We start from the raw sequence: 20,062 nt of genomic DNA, 5'->3' as shown, positions 1-20,062 counted from the left end.
AATATCTGAGTGCACTTTAAATAAATTACAGCATTTGAATCGTCCAAAATAATTCACCATGTGTATTTTTTTTTTGGTTTTGTGTAACTTCTCTTTCCTTTTTTTTGTGCAACAAATTGAATTATTTATTTTAGATAATAGTATTAAAAGTTAATGTAGAATGCTGGTTTCACTGCAAAAACACCAAATATTACCAAAATGTTTGTGGTCGAGTTTTTACTGGAAATATCTTAGTTTTGTCTCATTTCTTGTGCACTAACAGGTAAAATTTCAGCAAGATATATTATTTTGTTTTAACATCATTATAAATGAAATAATCTGCCAGAGAAATGAATACTTTTTCATAAATATTAAGGGATTATTGCCCTAAAACCAACTCCTATATCTTGCTGAGAAGCTATTTGTAAAGTAGTTTTGTCTTATTTCAAGTTTACTAAAATATTTGTACTAGAAACTCGACAAAAATTTTGTGTTTTTGCAGTAAAACCAGCATTCTACATGAACTTTTAAAGCTAAAATCTAACATGAAACAGGGTTTAAATAAGTCAACATGTTGCATAAACAAAAGGAAGGAGAATTCACGCAAACAAAAACACACAAGGTGAATTATTTTGGATGATTCAAACAGTTTCACAACCTTTTCACTCTTCTCTTAAGGTCAGAACTGCAGCATACACAACAGATTGTCCCACTTGAGCCGTGAATCTCTACAGCTCCTCCAGAGTGGCCACATTGTTCAGATTCATCCACCAAATTTACCGTGAGCCTGCCGGCTCTCCTTGATGAACAGTAAAACTAAAGTTTGGGAGAATGTGAAGTAGTTTCACACAGATCCGTTGTATTTGTCTGTATTCCAGAAAACGTAAAGTAAATCAAGTATCATCACAAAAACAGAAAAACAAATCACGGCCTTTACAACTCATTTTGGTTAGGGCAGAGCGGTTCCTTTGTCGCATGCTGACAGCAGGCGGCCCAAAGATAAGAGCCGTCATCTGCTGGCGGTCTTATTTGATCAGAGGCAGATCATGTAAACAGCAGAGGCAGCATGCTGGCTGATCCCAGCTCAGAGTGGCGGCGCCCTGAGACCAGGGAGCTCTCAGAGTCTCCCGCATGAAAAGAGAGAGCCACTCATCTTCCATCTGAGCGCCGGCCGATTCAATGAACACCAGATTTAAGCCTCTCATTAGGGCCGGTCAGGAACAGGTAACCTTTTTCCTTCTTGCTTTGCAGCCCTGTCAAGATGCACGCACACACACACACAGCTGAGAGCTTATTGAGGCCGTAAGCTCATGATTAGAGCTCAGAGAAAGCAGGGAAGGTGAAGTGAGAGTTGGAAAAGTGTTGATTGGTGGTCAAAGAGCTGAACTAGTCTGCTGTGAATGCTATGAGGGATTAAAGTGGTTCTATTTATATACATGAAGGATCAAAGATGCCTCGTGTGCATTGGGCTGGAATATTGGAATGAGACGCTTAAAGTTGTTCCTTTTTATTAGCAAAACCAAAATAAAAAATGATATTTTTATAAATGAGTTTATGGCTGACTAGAGGGTGAAAACTAACGTGATCTTAACTGGGTCTATTAGGGCGTTTCATTCGTAACTTTGGAGACAGTCCTGTTCACAAAGATGACCTGACTAAGTAACAAAGAAAGGACTAAGAAATCTGCTGCTCTAAAAAATACATTTATGGAGAAATATGTAAAATGAAATGTAAAAAAAGCTATTTCAATTTTAGATGTAGTGTTATGCATTTCAAATGACAGCAACCTAAAACTAAACTCTTCTTTGGTTTATTTAAGCTGGTTTGTTCATATAAGAGGAGATATAATCACTATTTGACATTTGTAAACAGGACCTATAATACAAAATTCACTTCTTACATGTTTTTATTCTTCCTCATTGTCTCAACTGCTTCTAAAAACAACCCGAGCGCTAAAAATTCATAAAAGACAAATACTTTTTGGCAATAAGTTAATGTTTTTTGGCGTCTAGAAAACAGAAAATGAAAACAGATCTCCCGATTGTTAAGTCACATTACGCCGTTACCTAGCAACCCCAGCCAAGCCAAGCCGGTCACCTAGCAACCCAAAAAAGATCTCCGGCACTTTCGGTCTTCTTTGGATTTAAAGTGACAGAGCCTTAAAAAAATACACAGAACGAAACAAAAGAAAATCTCTAATATGTTCAAGGAGGCATTGTAGATCACCTTTAAATAAAAACAGACATCTGTCAACAAACCCAACACTGCAATAATCTCAGATTATAAGATGCACCAATGTGGAGTTCCCTGACCGATTTCCAGCATTTTCAGTTTAGACTAGCTCAGGTTTGTTTTAGCATTGTGGACTAAAATACATAAAAAAGAAAGAAAATGTGCTGTAGTGTATTTGTTGTTCTGAATCCGACATAAAGTGAAGAAATTATAAAATAATCTTCATCTGTGCATCAAAACACAATCAACCGTGATCCTTGGGGATTTAGGTTTTGATCATTTCCCTGTTCATTTATATTCTAAATTTCCTGCCATATTAAACTTATTTGTGTACATTGTTGTCAGGAAGTTGTTGCCAAATTAGTGTTCAGTTTCTTAGTTTCTGTTTTTTTTATTGTGAATCTTGATTTTGATCAGCGTTTCTTTTTGAGTCTCAGTTCAGCTCCTCGGTGTTGTTGGTCTCCTCCCTCAGTTTTCCTCCTTGAGCCAAAGCTGCTCCGTCGCTCCTCGTTTTATTTTCCATCTCTGCCTCAGTATTTAGGGATTTTGTTTGTTTCTTGCTCTATTCTTCTGCATGAACTCCATAACCTGATGTTCCTGCTAGTTTTCCAATAATAAAGAAACTCCGTTCTTCACCAGCCAAGCAACATTTCAGTCAATAACACACATTATTACGTACAGCATCGGGATAACTGTCTGTGGTTTGAGAACTGAACCACAACTGGATGTAAAAAGCAGATTAAATCCTGTGCAGCGACAGCAGACTGCTGTTTTGCCCTGAGGAGCTGTGATGAACGCCGCTGTCAGTTTTCCATCTCGGACTTACTGACAATTACAAATCTGTGTAATTATGGAGAGTCCCCCTACTGATTCCAGTCATGTACAACCCAGAGCTGCTGGTTCTGCCTGTTTCTTTCCTCCGAGCTTGTAGGTACAGGCACTGGAAGCTGGATAATGAGGTCACACGCAATGCATAACGCAGGACTGCAGACTTTTCAGAGGGTAACGCATCTATTGACAGGGTTCTGCTAAAAGTGTCCAGGTCACAGTTTTTAAAATATCAAGCTTTCTCTCATTTTATGAACCTCTCTATATTGAGGAAAAACATTTACCTGCCTTTAAAACTAACCTTTCAACCTTCCTTTTTTTAAAGCTTTTGATAATTTCAGAGTGTTATCCTTGCGGCGAATAAAACGGATCAAATTGACCTTATCCGTTCTTAGAAAAGCACATTTTAGCTTTTAGAAGTGCATGAAAACATCCTTTATCGTAAGTATTACAGCGAACGATGATATTATGAGCACTTCCTTGTAAAACAGGTATTGATTATCCCAACTGCCACCACATATTTGACTGCCCAGACAGAAAAAAATAAGCGTAGCTGTTAAAAACGGGTTCTGTGTCTCCTGCAGGAGCGTCGATCTCTCTGGTCAAACAGCTTCGACTTTCATCGAAGAAAACAAACAACATCTCAGTGCAGGAGTCATTAATGCCATATGAAAACAAAAACAACCAATAACTGAGTTTACAAGGTGACACAAGTTAAAACTTTTCCTCATTCAGTGAATAACAGACTCCACCGTTCTGCTTCACCAGGCTGGAGCCCGTTCTGATGTCAAAGTACTACATCTGCACTTATGGAGCGCAAACAGAGGGTGGAAAATTACACAAACTCTGCAAAGGAGCAGATTTACTTATTTTAATGTCTATTAACAAAACTAAAGTTGCATATCTCCTTTTTATGAATGTCTGAACAGATCCTTCCTAAAATACAAAAATACTGACAACAAAATATATTTAAGGTAAATATGCAGCTCTGGGAAAAACTAAGAGACCCCTTAGAATGATCAGTTTGTCTGATTTTACCTTTTATAGCTATATGTTTGAGTAAAATGAACATTGTTCTTTTATTATATGAACTACTGACAACATGTCGCTGAAATTACATGCAAAAATTTAGTATTTATTTGCAGAAAATAACAAATGGTCAAAATAACAAAAAAGATGCAGAGCTTTCAGACCTCAAATAATGCAAAGAAGTTCATATTCATTTATAAACAACAATACTAATATTTTAACTCAGAAAGAGTTCAGAAATCAGTATTTGGTGGAATAACCTGGAGGTTTTCAATGGGATTCAGTGCAGTGGGCTCTTAAATTTTTTTCCAGAGCTGTATCCAAAACACCACCTATTTGCAGTTCAGTATTTGCAGATTTACATTTTCATACATGTTTTCATGGAACGTACAAATTATTTGCAGAAAATCATTTGAAAATTGTTTTTTTTGTTGAGGATTGGTATATATATATATATATATATATATATATACACACACATACATACACACACACAAAAGCAGCTTTAGAAGCTAAAATAGCTTTAATACTACCTGACATCCTATTAGTTTGTGTTCGCAAAGCAGCCAATCAAATAGTAGCATTTATTTTCCTTGGCGCTGATTGGCTGATCACCCAAGAGCAGAAATAAGTAAGGCAGTAGATGTTAGCCTCTGCATTAGCACTACAATGGTTTCCACTTTATATGTTAAAGCATATTTGGTGTTTGAACTGTTAAAATGAGCATTTCTAAGTTAATTCTGCTTCAGGATGAATTTCATTTGAAAAGCTGCTCTAATTTTATTCCTTCAAGCGTTTTACCATCGAGTTAGCATAAATAAACTATATGTCTCTGTTTAAATTGACTTTTGGAGAGCTGGTTTTATTTAATAATGTTGATATTGAACTCTAGTGATTTTTGTTACTAAATGTATTAACTGCATTGTTGTCAGCACTACAAAAACATAAAATCTTACCAAGTAGATTTGAAATAAGACAAAACTAACTTAAAAGTAACTTTTCAGGAAGATATAGGAAATGATTTTAATCAAGTAATTTAGAAAAAAAGTACAAGTTACATCAGCAGATTATTTCACTTAAAACATTTTAACATGTTATTCATGAAAATCTGTCAGTTAAACTCATACTTTTTCATAAATATTAAATGTTTACATAAAACAAGCTCGTACATCTTGCTGAAAATTGACTTACATGTTAGTTTTGTCATATTTAAAGTGAACTAAAATACTTGGTAAGATTTTGTGTTTCTGTTCTTGTAAAATACATTTTTGATCCGAAGTTGTTTTATCCCAGTTAAATAAATAAAAGGCATTTCTAAGTGTTTCATGCATTCATCTATATTTATAATATATTTAGAGATGAAAACCCAAACAGATGGTTCATTCTTTTCCACAGTGAGGTGAGGCGGCCCGTCCGCCTGACCCAGTTGCTCCAGTTCTTCAGGAGAAATGGGCCAAAACTCCAGCAAACTACTGTGAGAATAAGAAGAAGTGATGCAGTTCAAAGGCAATGCTTTCAAACTCCTCTATGTTGTGAACGCCACACCAGCCAAAGCTGTTTTGGGTTTTTTTGTCGGTAAGACGTGGCTTTGTTCTCCTAACTACATGCCTGTGATGCACTATCTCTGCAAACCGGATGGGATGTTTTGTAATCGAGGTAAAGCTCCAGCATGAAACTGGTGAAGCTTTCTATCAAACTGACTGAGAGGAACATCAAAGCACCGGCATTTAATGCCGAATTTTCCCACACTATTTTTTACGCAGTAAATATTTACATGTAGGTAGGATTTATATCAGCCCAATGCTTACCGCTAAATAACAAAGAGTTGGACATGTGTTTAGGAGAGATACAGAAACAACAAAGTACAAGAAAGTTTCCTGACAACAGCTCTTCTGAAATGTTAAAAAATTCTTCACTGCCTCCATTTCTAATAGTTATTTCCCAGAATGAAGCCATAAATGCATATTTTAACAGCTCAGAGGCTAAGCGTAAAATTAAACACACACTTAGGTGTGTCGCTGCACTGATGGCTCAAAGTGTCAGCCTCCTTGAGGGAAATTGAGCTGACATTTTCTCTGTAATTGCTGCTGAACTAAATGATTTCATTACCAAATTCCTTATTGCTTAAGTTCATCTGGAAAAAAAAACACACGCAACATCTGTCTGATTTTCAGTGCAATCAAAATCACTGCAAAAAGAAAATTATTACCAGGTTTTTCTTTCTACTGAAAATATCTTGACACATAAGACAAAACTAACTCGCAAGCATTTTATCATTTAAAAATTTTATTTTTAAATGTATTTTGTACTGAAAAACAGGATATTTAATGGGATATCCTAATTTTTCAGAGGATTGGAAACAAATCAGCTGATTTATTCTTCAGAAGACAGCGGCGTGCTTCAGCTCCTGATTAAACCCATCATGCAGGAAATGATGAAGCCTTGACATGCCAGAATAAGAAAGCTGGGCAGAGAATACGTTAGATATGTACATAAATCAGCAGTGATTGTATCAGGGGCGTCATTTTAATGAGAGCCTGTCTCAGTAATACGAAGCTAATGCGCTAAAGTATTGAAGACGCAGCGACTGGCGAGTCTCTGACCTTTACTCTCTGCACAACAAGCAAATGGATAATCCAGAGATTTTAAATAAATGATCCCTTAACATGATTCTTTCCCTCCAAACACATTTATTTCTGGAGCAGCCGCCTGGAAAATTTCTAAATTTCCCAAAGCATTAGCTTTGAATTTCAGTATGTTTAGCAAATGGGTCAATGTAAGGTTGTAAATTTTCTTAAACTGAATAATGTAATTTCCTCCTGTGGTTCAGAAAATAGTCAACAAAAACAGGATATAATAAAACCACCTGGTCTTTTCCAGGTTCAAAAATTATTAGTGATAAAAACGCTCATTATTGATTAATTAAAGATGACAGCAAAATGTAAAAACTGCTTGTTGAAAAACAAAGTTTATTTTTCTGCTTTCATAGGATTTTCTGGTCATTAAAGGATTTCATTAACAATCCATTAAAGAGGTGGGAAGTAACTAGTTACATCTACTCAGTTTCATTTACTTAAGTAACATTTTGGAAAAAGAAAAAACAGAATAGATTTACTAAAGAGTACTTTTAATCTTTACTTGAGTAAATTTCTGTCTCATTCACTGAATGAAGAACAGAAATTTCTGTCTCATTCACTGAATGAAGAACAGACATGTTTTCTCCAAATATGGCCTAAAGACAAAAACACAGTTTGTGTTGAAGTGAGACCTCTAGTTTGTACAAAAGCTTTGTTGTAGACAAAAAAACACACAGTTTGTGTCGAAGTGAGACCTCTAGTTTGTACACAAGCTTTGTTGTTCTAATGTGACGTTTAAAAGTGAAAATAAACACTAGAAACTGTAACTGGAAGTATTACACCCATTTCTATCACACACTGTAAATAAAGTCTTTCTTCTGCCTGAATAAAGAATACTTTTAACTTATTTATTTGCATTTTTAAATTTCTGTCTTGAAAATACCAGAAGTTGCACATAATTAAAATTTTTTCAGCTTGATTACATCATTTTAAACCATTAAATCAAATGTTATGATCGATTACTCTGTACTTAAGTTGAATTTTCATAGAATAGTTTTTCACTCTTCCTTCAGTAACTTCTTAGATGACTACTTTTTACTTTGAGTAAAAATATGCTAAAATAGAGCTACTCTTACTTGAGTAAGTTTTTGGGGATCATCTCTATAAAAGCAGGAGCTCCTGCAATTTTCATGCATTTGTTAATGTAATACAAAAAAAGAAAACACATCAGCAATGACCTTATAGAAGCAATTTCTGCTGCCCAACAATCTGGGAAGACTTATAGACAATTTCCAATCAACTTGAGGTTCATCACTCTGCAGCGGTGAAAGTTATTCACAAGTGGAAAACATTTAATGAAGTTTTTATGCTCCACAAAACCTCAAGGTCAGACATGCTATGCTCCAAGATGCAAAAAGCCCAAGAGCTAAATCTGGGCCTCGGTTATAGTTTATTAAAATTAAAATTAACTACAACACAATAAGAAAAAAGCTGAAGACAAAAGGGTTGTTTGAAAGAGCTGCAGAGGGAAAACACTCTTCTTTCTTAAAAAAAGACAAGAGCACGACTGTAGATTAGTGTGACTCAAAGTACAGCTTAAATGTTTCAAATACATTTCTGGAAAATACCATGAAGCAAAACTCAGAACCTTCTGGAATAAACACAGTTCCTTCTGTAGTTTCCTGCAGCGTTTCAAGCCCGAGAGAGCAGGGCTACATCTGTGGGATGCAGCGATTAGTGGGTCTTTTTAACATCAGCCACAGGTTTATTTTTGGTGTCTGTATTGTTCAATTGCACTATAAGCTGAGGAGTGACTGGAGCAGTGATGGGTTCAGTGTGGAGGCAGAACACACTCAGAGCAGAACCTGCTGGCATCAGAGCTACAAGGAAATACAAAAGAGCCAGAAAAACAACAGATATTCAGAGCGTCGATGATCTGACATTCTTAGACGTGTTGAACCTTCAGTGCAGAATGTCGAAATGATACAAGCTTCATAAATAAATTCATGGCCCGATTCCTCCAGTGAAACGTCACTCTGAAGCTGCAGGCCAGTGACTGATGAACCTGTTACAGCCCTGCTCAAATGGGTAAATAAATAACCAAATTAACTTTAAAACAACTGTGTACGTCGCCGTTTGGTTTCTGGAGAGTTATAAGATTCAGCTTCGATTCTACTTGGCTATTTTTATCTGTTAGTCAGAGCAATAATTTATAGTAATGTTACAAAAGACCTTAAGCACAGGTGTCAAGCACATAAAAATGGCTGCAAACAAAATCTGTTCATGTTTGAAAAGCAGAAGTGGAGCCTCCAGCACAGTCAACAAGAATGCATGAAGTGGTTTCTGGATGTTAAGTCAACAACAAAATATGTATCTTTTCCAGTAGCCATTGAACAGAGCATGCAGCAGTAAAACCAGCTGACTTAACAATGCTGGATCTCTGCTGGGGTTGCTAGGTAACGGGTTAGGCTTTGCCTGGGGTTGCTAGGCGACGGATAGTGCCTGCTGGTTTGTGACGTTATAATCAGGAGGTTTGTGAAACGGGTCACTTTCCAGACACCAAAAAAACAATAACTTATTGCCTAAAAACTGACTAGGTATTTTTTTAAGTGTTGTGTTGTTTTTAAAAACAGTACAAACCCAAATGGAAGTCTAAAAATATGAAAAATGTGAATAATTTAAAAAAGAAACGAATGATCTGAGCTCAGAAGAGGATGCTCAGTGAAGAAAACTTTGTTGTTACTGTTAAAAAACGTATTTCTGAGTGCTTGAGTGAGGAGGAAATTTCAGTTCATGCGTAGTTAACGACTACAGTATGTTCAGGTCTGAATTCCTTCGGCTTGGGAGTAAAACGTTTTGTTCCTGTTCAACCTGCAGCAGTCCTACACAGAAGCACAGTTGTGTTTGGCAGAAGATAAACAGCCCAGTTTTGGCATGAATTCTCCCCCAATCATTTCTGCAGAGCTTAATTTGTTTCAATCAGTTTATTTACTTCTGTTTTATTGCTGATAAAAAAACATGCTCGCCTCCTTCCTGCAGAGTCAGAAAAGGTTTTTTTCTTCAACATGATTTACTCCCTGCTTGTAGGAGACTTGCTCCACCAGTCCTTTCCCGTTCCCATTGCTCCTACACACACCTTCTTTGGAAGAAACCCAAACTCTCCTTTGGCGAACCCGCTCCCCTCAACATCTACGATAAACATTTACTTCCTCAATTTGTTTCTGCGGTTTGAACATTCTCTGTTAAACTCAGACATTTGCAGACATTTCTAAATCTGTTCAGGCAGGAATGCAGACCTTGGTGATTTCTGCTTCATGTGCATTTCTCTTGATGATAAATGTGCTGAAAATCGATGAACAGAAACTGTGCATTCATCTAAATTCATGCAGTCTAAATCCATTTTGTACAAGGATCCGTTGAGAAACAGCTTACACAAACTAATCACCTCTGGGTTTACATTACAACTGAGGTCAGAGCAGAAGAGCTAGCTGCAGATAGGTGTAATTGATTCAAACATTTATTATGTGCAGATTAGGCAGACTGCCAAGGACGTGCCACTAGAGGAGCACAAAGAGCACGAACAAGGATATTTCATTATCTAATACAGTGAAGAGCTTCGTCTCACCAAACCTCCATTTCACTCATAAAGAATAGTTTACATTAGAGGTGTGCCGATCGATCGGCCACCGATCATAATCGGTAAATTTCCGTGAAAAAGTGTATGATTGGTGATCGCTGATCATTGGCTCTTGTTGCCGATACCGATCACCTGCTTCTCATTTCTCAGCCTGCCTGTGCAGCTGGTCTCCTCTTTCCTTCACACTGCGCAAACGCGCAGCAACAAATCCTAAGCGATGTGGAACTATAAGGCACTGAGTGAATGGGGAAGTTTGCGTGTTGCGGCGGAAAATTGAAGCACGTCAAAATGCATCAACACAACGAAGCTAATACGACATAAAAACAATGTCATACTTGAGGAGTTTGGCTACATCGAGGTTCACTGCAGTAAAAGACATATGGAGGATCAGATAGCAGGTAAAGCAGCGCACAGCTACAAACACTCACCCGGATTAGCATGACGGTCAGAAAGCTAAACCCGCAAAATTATTTAAGTCTTCGAGCTGCGATGTAAGACGCTGGTTCTGCTCTCGTTGTTGAACCGCTGCTACGCGATACAGGTAGTAATATTTCACAGACAGAGCGCCGCTTCTGCTCCACCTGGTAGTGACTCTCACACCAAACCTCTGCTTAAAGCTGCAGCATCTAACCTAAAAAATTAATTTTACATACGTATTAAAACTTTCGCTGTCCTAACATGAGACTGATAATCTCTAAAAAAAATAATCGATCTCCTCCCTGTTCTGCATAATTACTCTGCTCAGTCAGAAACAGCCACTCAGAACTAGCAGTAATCAGCTAGCCGCCATGCTATCAGGAAGTTTTCATTCAGTAACTCTGGGTTGTTTATTGTAATGGATCCTGTATTTGCCTTTGAATGCTAAGTTTTATACTTGAATTTTTTTGGCAATGCTGAGAGGTTTTATTTTGGCTCTTTGCATTATTTAGCCTCTTCAGAGCCTTCATATGTTATCAGTCTGGTCTGTTAAAGATAGTATAACCGATAGCAGTATAATTTGCAGAATGCCTGTTTTGTTTAGTTTTCTTCTTGGAAAAAGTTATTAAAAACAAGTTTTTGTCTAAATTAAGGTGAATTCATGGTTCCTTTTTCCACATAATGTAACCGGTAGTGTTTATGATTAAAAAAAGAAAAATAATTATGTGATCGGTATCGGTGATCGGCCCTCATGGGTGATCGGAATCGGCAGGAAAAAACCTGATTGGCACATCTCTAGTTTACATGTAACTCAGAAAGTAGTCTCACTTCAGATATAAATGTCCACTTAATGATAAAAACTGAAAAAAACTGGCCACTGAAACTGGAAAAGGCCAAAGGTCGATCTATTCGGCTGTAAAGATTCACCTTCTCCAATGAGTAATAAATCCCTACAGAAACCATTTTGTGTCTAGCCTCAATAAAAAGAAACAGAAGTGAATCATCTGAATACAAACAACTGCCAAACTACAAAAAGTGTCATTTCTAATTGGTAATTTTGTAGATCAATACCTCCGTTTGATAATCTGTAATGTTTTGTGCTAATTGGTGCATGAAAAAAAAGAAACATAATTTGGGGATTTAACTGTACAGATTCCATTAAAATCACAATAAAAGAGAAGCTTGTGAAACACAATAAACTGTAAAAACAAAGTTTTACCAGGTATTTTTGGACCCGTTTCTACTGTAAGTATCTTGGTACATTAGCACGATTTAATTTTTGTTGCTTGTCTTTGTATCGACTTTAATATTTTTCTTTGTTCTTTTTTGTTGTTAGCTCTCTTTGCTTATCTAATTAGTTATTTGGTGAATAAAAGTTTAAATTTAAATAATACCTTTGGGCTTACCTGTACCAATTCAATGCAAATCACAATAAAAATTGAAGTATTTGTGGTCCAGTATCTTAGTACACTAGAAATAATTCAAAACATTATTTCTATTTCAGCAAGAAATAGAAGCTTGTTTTAAGTCAGTAATTCGACAAAACTGATGAAAAATGACCAGTTCCTTTTACAGATTTCTTTACTTATAACTAGTCATTTTTCCTTAATGGAATCACTGACTTAAAAAAAGCTCCAAGTTTCTTGTTGCCGTTTGTCTTAAATGCAAAATGTACTTATGTTTTGGTTTAATTACTGCTCTGAGTGTGTTGATCTTTTATGGCCTTTCTATACTCCAGTTAACAATTAATCAATTGCTAAATTAGTTGCCGATTATTTAAGTAACACGATTAATCTGATCAGTTGCTTCAGCCCTAATTCCATGTTGAACTTGGAGCTTTCCTGACTTTGTGATGTATAAGTTTATTTAAATAAACAAATCAATTTACTGCTTGGTTGAATTAAGGCACAAATATCAGGATGGAAAACCCTCAAAACAAATTGTTGAGCGTTCTCCCATCCAGATCCTTGTGTGTCTGTTACAGAAAGAAGAGCGAGATAAATGGGAGGCTGCAGCAGCGAATCTGTTTGGTTCATAGCTGCTGCAGCCTCCCACAGAATCTGGAGCCAACATGAAAAAACCGAATAGATGGAGGATCAAAATCTGCAGACAGGAACATCTAAACACCAGCAACACGTTTAGCCTTTTGTTTAGAATCTTGTTTGCTCATAAAATCAAAACACTGCATTTCACCAGTTTTACTGTCATTATCAATAAAATGTGAAAACGTTTGCTATGTTACCAGAGACCTTAGAAATGACACAAAGCCACACCGAGTGGATAAATCAACAGAGGAGTAAGAACCATGTAAACCATGGAGGAACAACGTGGCACTGCGCCCTGTTTCTGTTTTGAATCTGCAGCAGAGACTAAACATCTGTCAGCCTCAGAAAAATACCGTTTATGAAGCTGGAAACCAAAATTATTTGATCCACCACCTCAGGCTGCAGAAAATGGGCTTATACTGTACTTAAAGCGTGACTGTTTAAGTGATCGGTGCAGCTGTGATGTTGGAGTCTGACATTTTGAAAGCCTGACCGAGAGGTAAAACCGAAGTAAAACTTAATTCATATTCTCAATGGACGAGCGCGCGATGAGAACAGAGTCAAAACCAAACCAAACCATCCAGATACTGGTGAAAAATGTGATGCTAAAAGTGACAGAACCATCTGTACCGATTGAAATACATCAAACTCTGAAGGTTTAGAGTTCATCATCCACCTCAGGGAGAGTCCCGGTGAAACCACCCATGATGTCAAAGCAACAATGAGAATTCACCAGAGATGGAGCAACTTCTCAAGGGAACGGCAGAGACGAAAACATGCTGCATCTCACGAGCTCAGCATCGAAATGAGCAAAGACTGTCTGCTGGAGAACAATGACCTAACACATCTACTGAAGTGCACCTGTATCTGATTTCTAATTTAATGTTACTTCAAATATTTGACCAAGTGTTGTAAATAAATTTTTATAGCTATAAGTTTGATTTTTCTCCTTTTGGAAATTCTTGAATGTCTGATATTATCTACTAAAGTCATAAATTCACAATAAACATCAGTAAGAGGATAAAAGATCATCTACATGGACATGGAGTCAGCAGGTTCACAGTATTTAGATCTTAGCTGAAATATGGGTTTGTATTTGCATAAATCAACATAAGATAAAAATGTAAAACATTAACATTACTTTACCATAAAGAATCCAATAATCACAAATTAAAAATAAAGAAGTAAATACTACAGGCCTGTACAGAGTAAACAAGGATCAGACAATGGTAACAAGAAAAAGTACAAACACACACAAAAAAACAAAACAGATAAATATGTTCTTATACATTTACAAACTAACTTCTCTTTTGCGTTGAATATTTTGCTCCTTATAAATCATAACCAGGCAGAGATGATCCTTAATTTCACAGGTTTATGGTTCAACTGACCACATAATTCATAGACTTAATTACTTGTTTCAGTTTCTAAATACAGAAATGTGTGTCTAATTTATTTTACACCAAATCTCTGTGGTTACTTTACACCACATCTCTGTTATTTTACACCACATTTCTGTGGTTATTTTACACCACATCTCTGTGTTATTTTACACCACATCTCTGTGGTTATTTTACACCACATCTCTGTGTTATTCTACACCACATCTCTGTGGTTATTTTACACCACATCTCCGTGTTATTTTACACCACATCTCCGTGTTATTTTACACCACATCTCTGTGTTATTCTACACCACATCTCTGTGGTTATTTTACACCACATCTCTGTTATTTTACACCACATTTCTGTGGTTATTTTACACCACATTTCTGTGGTTATTTTACACCACATCTCTGTGGTTATTTTACACCACATCTCTGTGTTATTCTACACCACATCTCTGTGGTTATTTTACACCACATCTCTGTATTATTCTACACCACATCTCTGTGGTTATTTTACACCACATCTCTGTGGTTATTTTACACCACATCTCTGTGGTTATTTTACACCACATCTCCGTGTTATTTTACACCACATCTCCGTGTTATTTTACACCACATCTCTGTGGTTATTTTACACCACATCTCTGTGGTTACTTTACACCACATCTCTGTGGTTACTTTACACCACATCTCTGTTATTTTACACCACATTTCTGTGGTTATTTTACACCACATTTCTGTGGTTATTTTACACCACATCTCTGTGTTATTTTACACCACATCTCCGTGTTATTTTACACCACATCTCCGTGTTATTTTACACCACATCTCCGTGTTATTTTACACCACATCTCCGTGTTATTTTACACCACATCTCTGTGGTTATTTTACACCACATCTCTGTGGTTATTTTACACCACATTTCTGTGGTTATTTTACACCACATCTCCGTGTTATTTTACACCACATCTCCGTGTTATTTTACACCACATCTCCGTGTTATTTTACACCACATCTCTGTGTTATTTTACACCACATCTCTGTGGTTATTTTACACCACATCTCTGTGTTATTCTACACCACATCTCTGTGGTTATTTTACACCACATCTCTGTGTTATTCTACACCACATCTCTGTGGTTATTTTACACCACATCTCTGTGGTTATTTTACACCACATCTCCGTGTTATTTTACACCACATCTCTGTGTTATTCTACACCACATCTCTGTGTTATTTTACACCACATCTCTGTGGTTATTTTACACCACATCTCTGTGGTTAATTTACACCACATCTCTGTTATTTTACACCACATTTCTGTGTTATTTTACACCACATTTCTGTGGTTATTTTACACCACATCTCAGTGTTATTTTACACCACATCTCTGTGTTATTTTACACCACATCTCTGTGTTATTTTACACCACATCTCTGTGTTATTTTACACCACATCTCCGTGGTTATTTTACACCACATCTCTGTCTCTGTGGTTATTTTACACCACATCTCTGTGTTATTTTGCACCACATCTCTGTGTTATTTTACACCACATCTCTGTGTTATTTTACACCACATCTCTCTGTTATTTTACACCACATCTCTGTGGTTATTTTACACCACATCTCTGTTGTTATTTTACACCACATCTCTGTGGTTATTTTACACCACATCTCTGTGGTTAATTTACACCACATCTCTGTTATTTTACACCACATTTCTGTGTTATTTTACACCACATTTCTGTGGTTATTTTACACCACATTTCTGTGGTTATTTTACACCACATTTCTGTGGTTATTTTACACCACATCTCTGTGGTTATTTTACACCACATCTCAGTGTTATTTTACACCACATCTCTGTGTTATTTTACACCACATCTCTGTGTTATTTTACACCACATCTCCGTGGTTATTTTACACCACATCTCTGTCTCTGTGGTTATTTTACACCACATCTCTGTGTTATTTTGCACCACATCTCTGTGTTATTTTACACCACATCTCTGTGTTATTTTACACCACATCTCTCTGTTATTTTACACCACATCTCTGTGGTTATTTTACACCACATCTCTGTTGTTATTTTACACCACATCTCTGTGGTTATTTTACACCACATCTCTGTGGTTAATTTACACCACATCTCTGTTATTTTACACCACATTTCTGTGTTATTTTACACCACATTTCTGTGGTTATTTTACACCACATTTCTGTGGTTATTTTACACCACATTTCTGTGGTTATTTTACACCACATCTCTGTGGTTATTTTACACCACATCTCTGTGGTTATTTTACACCACATCTCTGTGTTATTCTACACCACATCTCTGTGGTTATTTTACACCACATCTCTGTGTTATTTTGCACCACATCTCTGTGTTATTTTACACCACATCTCTGTGTTATTTTACACCACATCTCTCTGTTATTTTACACCACATCTCTGTGGTTATTTTACACCACATCTCTGTTGTTATTTTACACCACATCTCTGTGGTTATTTTACACCACATCTCTGTGGTTAATTTACACCACATCTCTGTTATTTTACACCACATTTCTGTGTTATTTTACACCACATTTCTGTGGTTATTTTACACCACATTTCTGTGGTTATTTTACACCACATTTCTGTGGTTATTTTACACCACATCTCTGTGGTTATTTTACACCACATCTCTGTGGTTATTTTACACCACATCTCTGTGTTATTCTACACCACATCTCTGTGGTTATTTTACACCACATCTCTGTGTTATTCTACACCACATCTCTGTGGTTATTTTACACCACATCTCCGTGTTATTTTACACCACATCTCCGTGTTATTTTACACCACATCTCTGTGTTATTTTACACCACATCTCTGTGTTATTTTACACCACATCTCTGTTATTTTACACCACATCTCTGTGTTATTTTACACCACATCTCTGTTATTTTACACCACATCTCTGTGTTATTTTATACCACATCTCTGTGTTATTTTACACCACATCTCTGTGTTATTTTACACAACATCTCTGTTATTTTACACCACATTTCTGTGTTATTTTACACCACATCTCTGTGGTTATTTTACACCACATCTCTGTGGTTATTTTACACCACATCTCTGTGGTTATTTTACACCACATCTCTGTGGTTATTTTACACCACATCTCTGTGGTTATTTTACACCACATCTCTGTGGTTATTTTACACCACATCTCTGTGGTTATTTTACACCACATCTCCGTGTTATTTTACACCACATCTCCGTGTTATTTTACACCACATCTCCGTGTTATTTTACACCACATCTCCGTGTTATTTTACACCACATCTCTGTGGTTATTTTACACCACATCTCCGTGGTTATTTTACACCACATCTCCGTGGTTATTTTACACCACATCTCTGTGTTATGGTACCATATTTGGTTCCCTTATCTTTTGGTAATAAATAGTTTTGCGCATGTGAAACGTCTGCAGAGCTACAAAGCTCAAAGTCCAAACCACAGAAACATTTTCTCACAAAACTGCTGAACTTTTTATAGCATCAAATGTTTTAGATGATATTATGATGAAACCAATTCGGGACTCTTGTGGTTACCATGGTAACACATAGATCCATTCTATCTGAACCTGCAACTAACAATTAAATTAGTAATTGATTTTTCTATTATTCTGACCATTAATCAATCGGATTTAAAAGAAATTGGCATATTCTGCTGTTTATTCATTGAAACACTTAAACTTGTTTTATATAATATGAAAAACCTACAAATAAACAAATAATTTGATTCCTTTCTAAATAACAGAATAAAGATTATTTCTTAAAATGCAGCAACACCTGATCATTTGTAGCAAAGTATTCATCTGCAACTTAAAAAATACTTCTAACAACAAGATGTGAAAACCTTCAGATTTAACATCACTATAATTCAGGGTTAATCTGTTGACCTTTTTTTTTACATTAATTGCAAAATGTTTATACTTTTTGTACAGTTTTGGCTTAATTACTGCTATTAGTGTGTTGTACCTTCAGCAAATAGCCCTTTTTAGAGTCTGTTTTCTCCAGTTAACGATTAATCGATTATAAAATTAGTTGATTATTTCAGTAATTAATTCATCACAATTATTCCGATTAATTGGGTCAGTCCTGTCGTGTTTATGTCTGTCTGTCTTGATTTATACATATTCTGATATTAATCTTCATATAAAACACAGAAAACTACAAATATGTTAAAATCATTTAAAATTATTCACTGTCATTGCAAGTGTAAAAAAATCACAACTGACTCATGGTTGGTAATAAATGGAAAAGTCAAAGTCAGATAAAAAAAGAAGTGCTAAGTGCTAAAACACTGTTTTCATAACGACTGAGAGGTTTTGATTTGTTTACAAAACATCCAGCAGAAAATCACACCAACAATAAAACCTCTTCAGATGAAAAATGTCAAAAAGTACTCAAAATATTTATACCTCGGCAAAAGTACTCGATTGAAATGTCAAAATTGGAAAATCTCTAATCTAAACTGTGTAGAAACAGCAGGCAGACGTTCTGTTGGCACAGAAGATTGATCAGTCATGTATCCGATAAAATAACTAAGTTATTGAGTGCAAGTTTCCCGTTGAGGAGGAGCAACAACACGTTCCTAATGGATGAGTCCTTTGGGAGAAAATGTAATCTCCACCTCTTCACACAATAGAGGCGGACGTATTTTATGAGGTTAGTCACAAATCCTGACTCACATGGAGTTTCTCAACTGAATAATTCTTCATGTTCCTGTTACGTAATACACAGATAAGCACCTCAAGCAGATAAACCCAACACACACACGCACACACAGCAGCAACCTGTTTCTTCAGCCAGATTTCCCTTCCTTTCAAACATGAACTCACCGGCCTTCCCCTCCTCCTTGTCGGACCTCATGTCCTCCGCGGCTCCGGCTCTGTTTGACTCCACTGTCAGCTGTGGTGTCAGCTCTCATATCAGGTGAAAAAACAGAAAGAACGAAGGGAAACACGCAGACATGCAGGCACAGAGCGGAGAGCTCACCATTCAAACCTCACACTGCTCAGCTGCAGCCGGCCGCTCCCAGCTCAGCTCCATCAGGCTCCTCCCAAACAGGTAACCAGGAAGTCGTCACCTCACCGACTCGCTCTCTTTTATGTTTTTGTCTCTTAGTGGCTCTTCTGTCTCTCCCTGGACACACCCAGAAGTAGCCAGGACGACACTCGCCCACGCCCGCCTGAGGTTTCCATCTGGCCCCCATGAATAAAGGGCGGTGGGAAGGAACCCGAAGCACACCTGAGGGCTCAGGTAGAAAACCAGGCGTGGAGCTCGTACTCCACCTGACGGCTGACCAACAACGCAGCAAACAGAGGAAATCTCTGCCAAGAAGAATAAAACCTACTCCAAATCCGTTCACCTCTCTGAATCTGATGTTTACATCAACGCATTCCTGATTTTTAATTGGGAACTCTGGCCAGAAGCTACAGGAAGTCAAACTGGATGTTTTTATAATGTAACTTTTGTACAATGTTGAGAAAAAATGTTTTTACTTAAGTGTTTCATATAACTGCATAAGTAGAGATAACATTAGATGAAAACTAGATTAAAAAGTACATTTTATATATTCACACCCGCTACGTTACAGGTGTCAAACTCAAGGCCTGAGGGCCACATCTGGTCCACCGTAAGCATTTAAAGTGGACCAGCAGATCTTAAACTGAACATTAAGAGTTAACAGTTGTATGCTTAAATGTTATCAGTCAAATAAAATCTGTTTTCATTTGTATGTTTTCATTTATATGTGAAACATCACGCTGATGTTTCACAACACCAATGTGAAAACATGTAAAAATTGTTTTTTAAGAATTACAAATTGAAAGCAGAGAAACTTTAACAGGAAGTTTGTGACCTGAATGCCTGA

The 20,062-nt window shown here is 36.7% G+C and overlaps 1 protein-coding gene across 8 annotated transcripts in view; it reads right to left on the bottom strand.

The window, feature by feature from the left end:
• LOC103464488 (kazrin-like) overlaps positions 1–20,062 on the bottom strand; it is a 179,471-nt gene that overhangs the window by 31,136 nt on the left and 128,273 nt on the right. The window contains exon 1 of one of the 8 annotated variants that reach the window (XM_081607046.1): positions 19,029–19,236. The exons of the other annotated variants lie outside the window; for them this stretch is intronic. Coding sequence (XP_081463172.1) covers positions 19,029–19,059 — 31 coding nt within the window. The 5' untranslated portion in view covers positions 19,060–19,236. Of the gene's footprint in view, positions 1–19,028; positions 19,237–20,062 lie in introns of those variants that run through there. 8 annotated transcript variants of the gene reach the window in all.

This window comes from Poecilia reticulata, chromosome 5 (assembly GCF_904066995.2).
Source record: "Poecilia reticulata chromosome 5, P_reticulata-male-v2, whole genome shotgun sequence".
Lineage (NCBI taxonomy): Eukaryota > Metazoa > Chordata > Actinopteri > Cyprinodontiformes > Poeciliidae > Poecilia > Poecilia reticulata.
The sequence above is the reverse complement of the archived record's forward strand: the minus strand, read 5'-3'. Positions and strand labels throughout refer to the sequence as shown.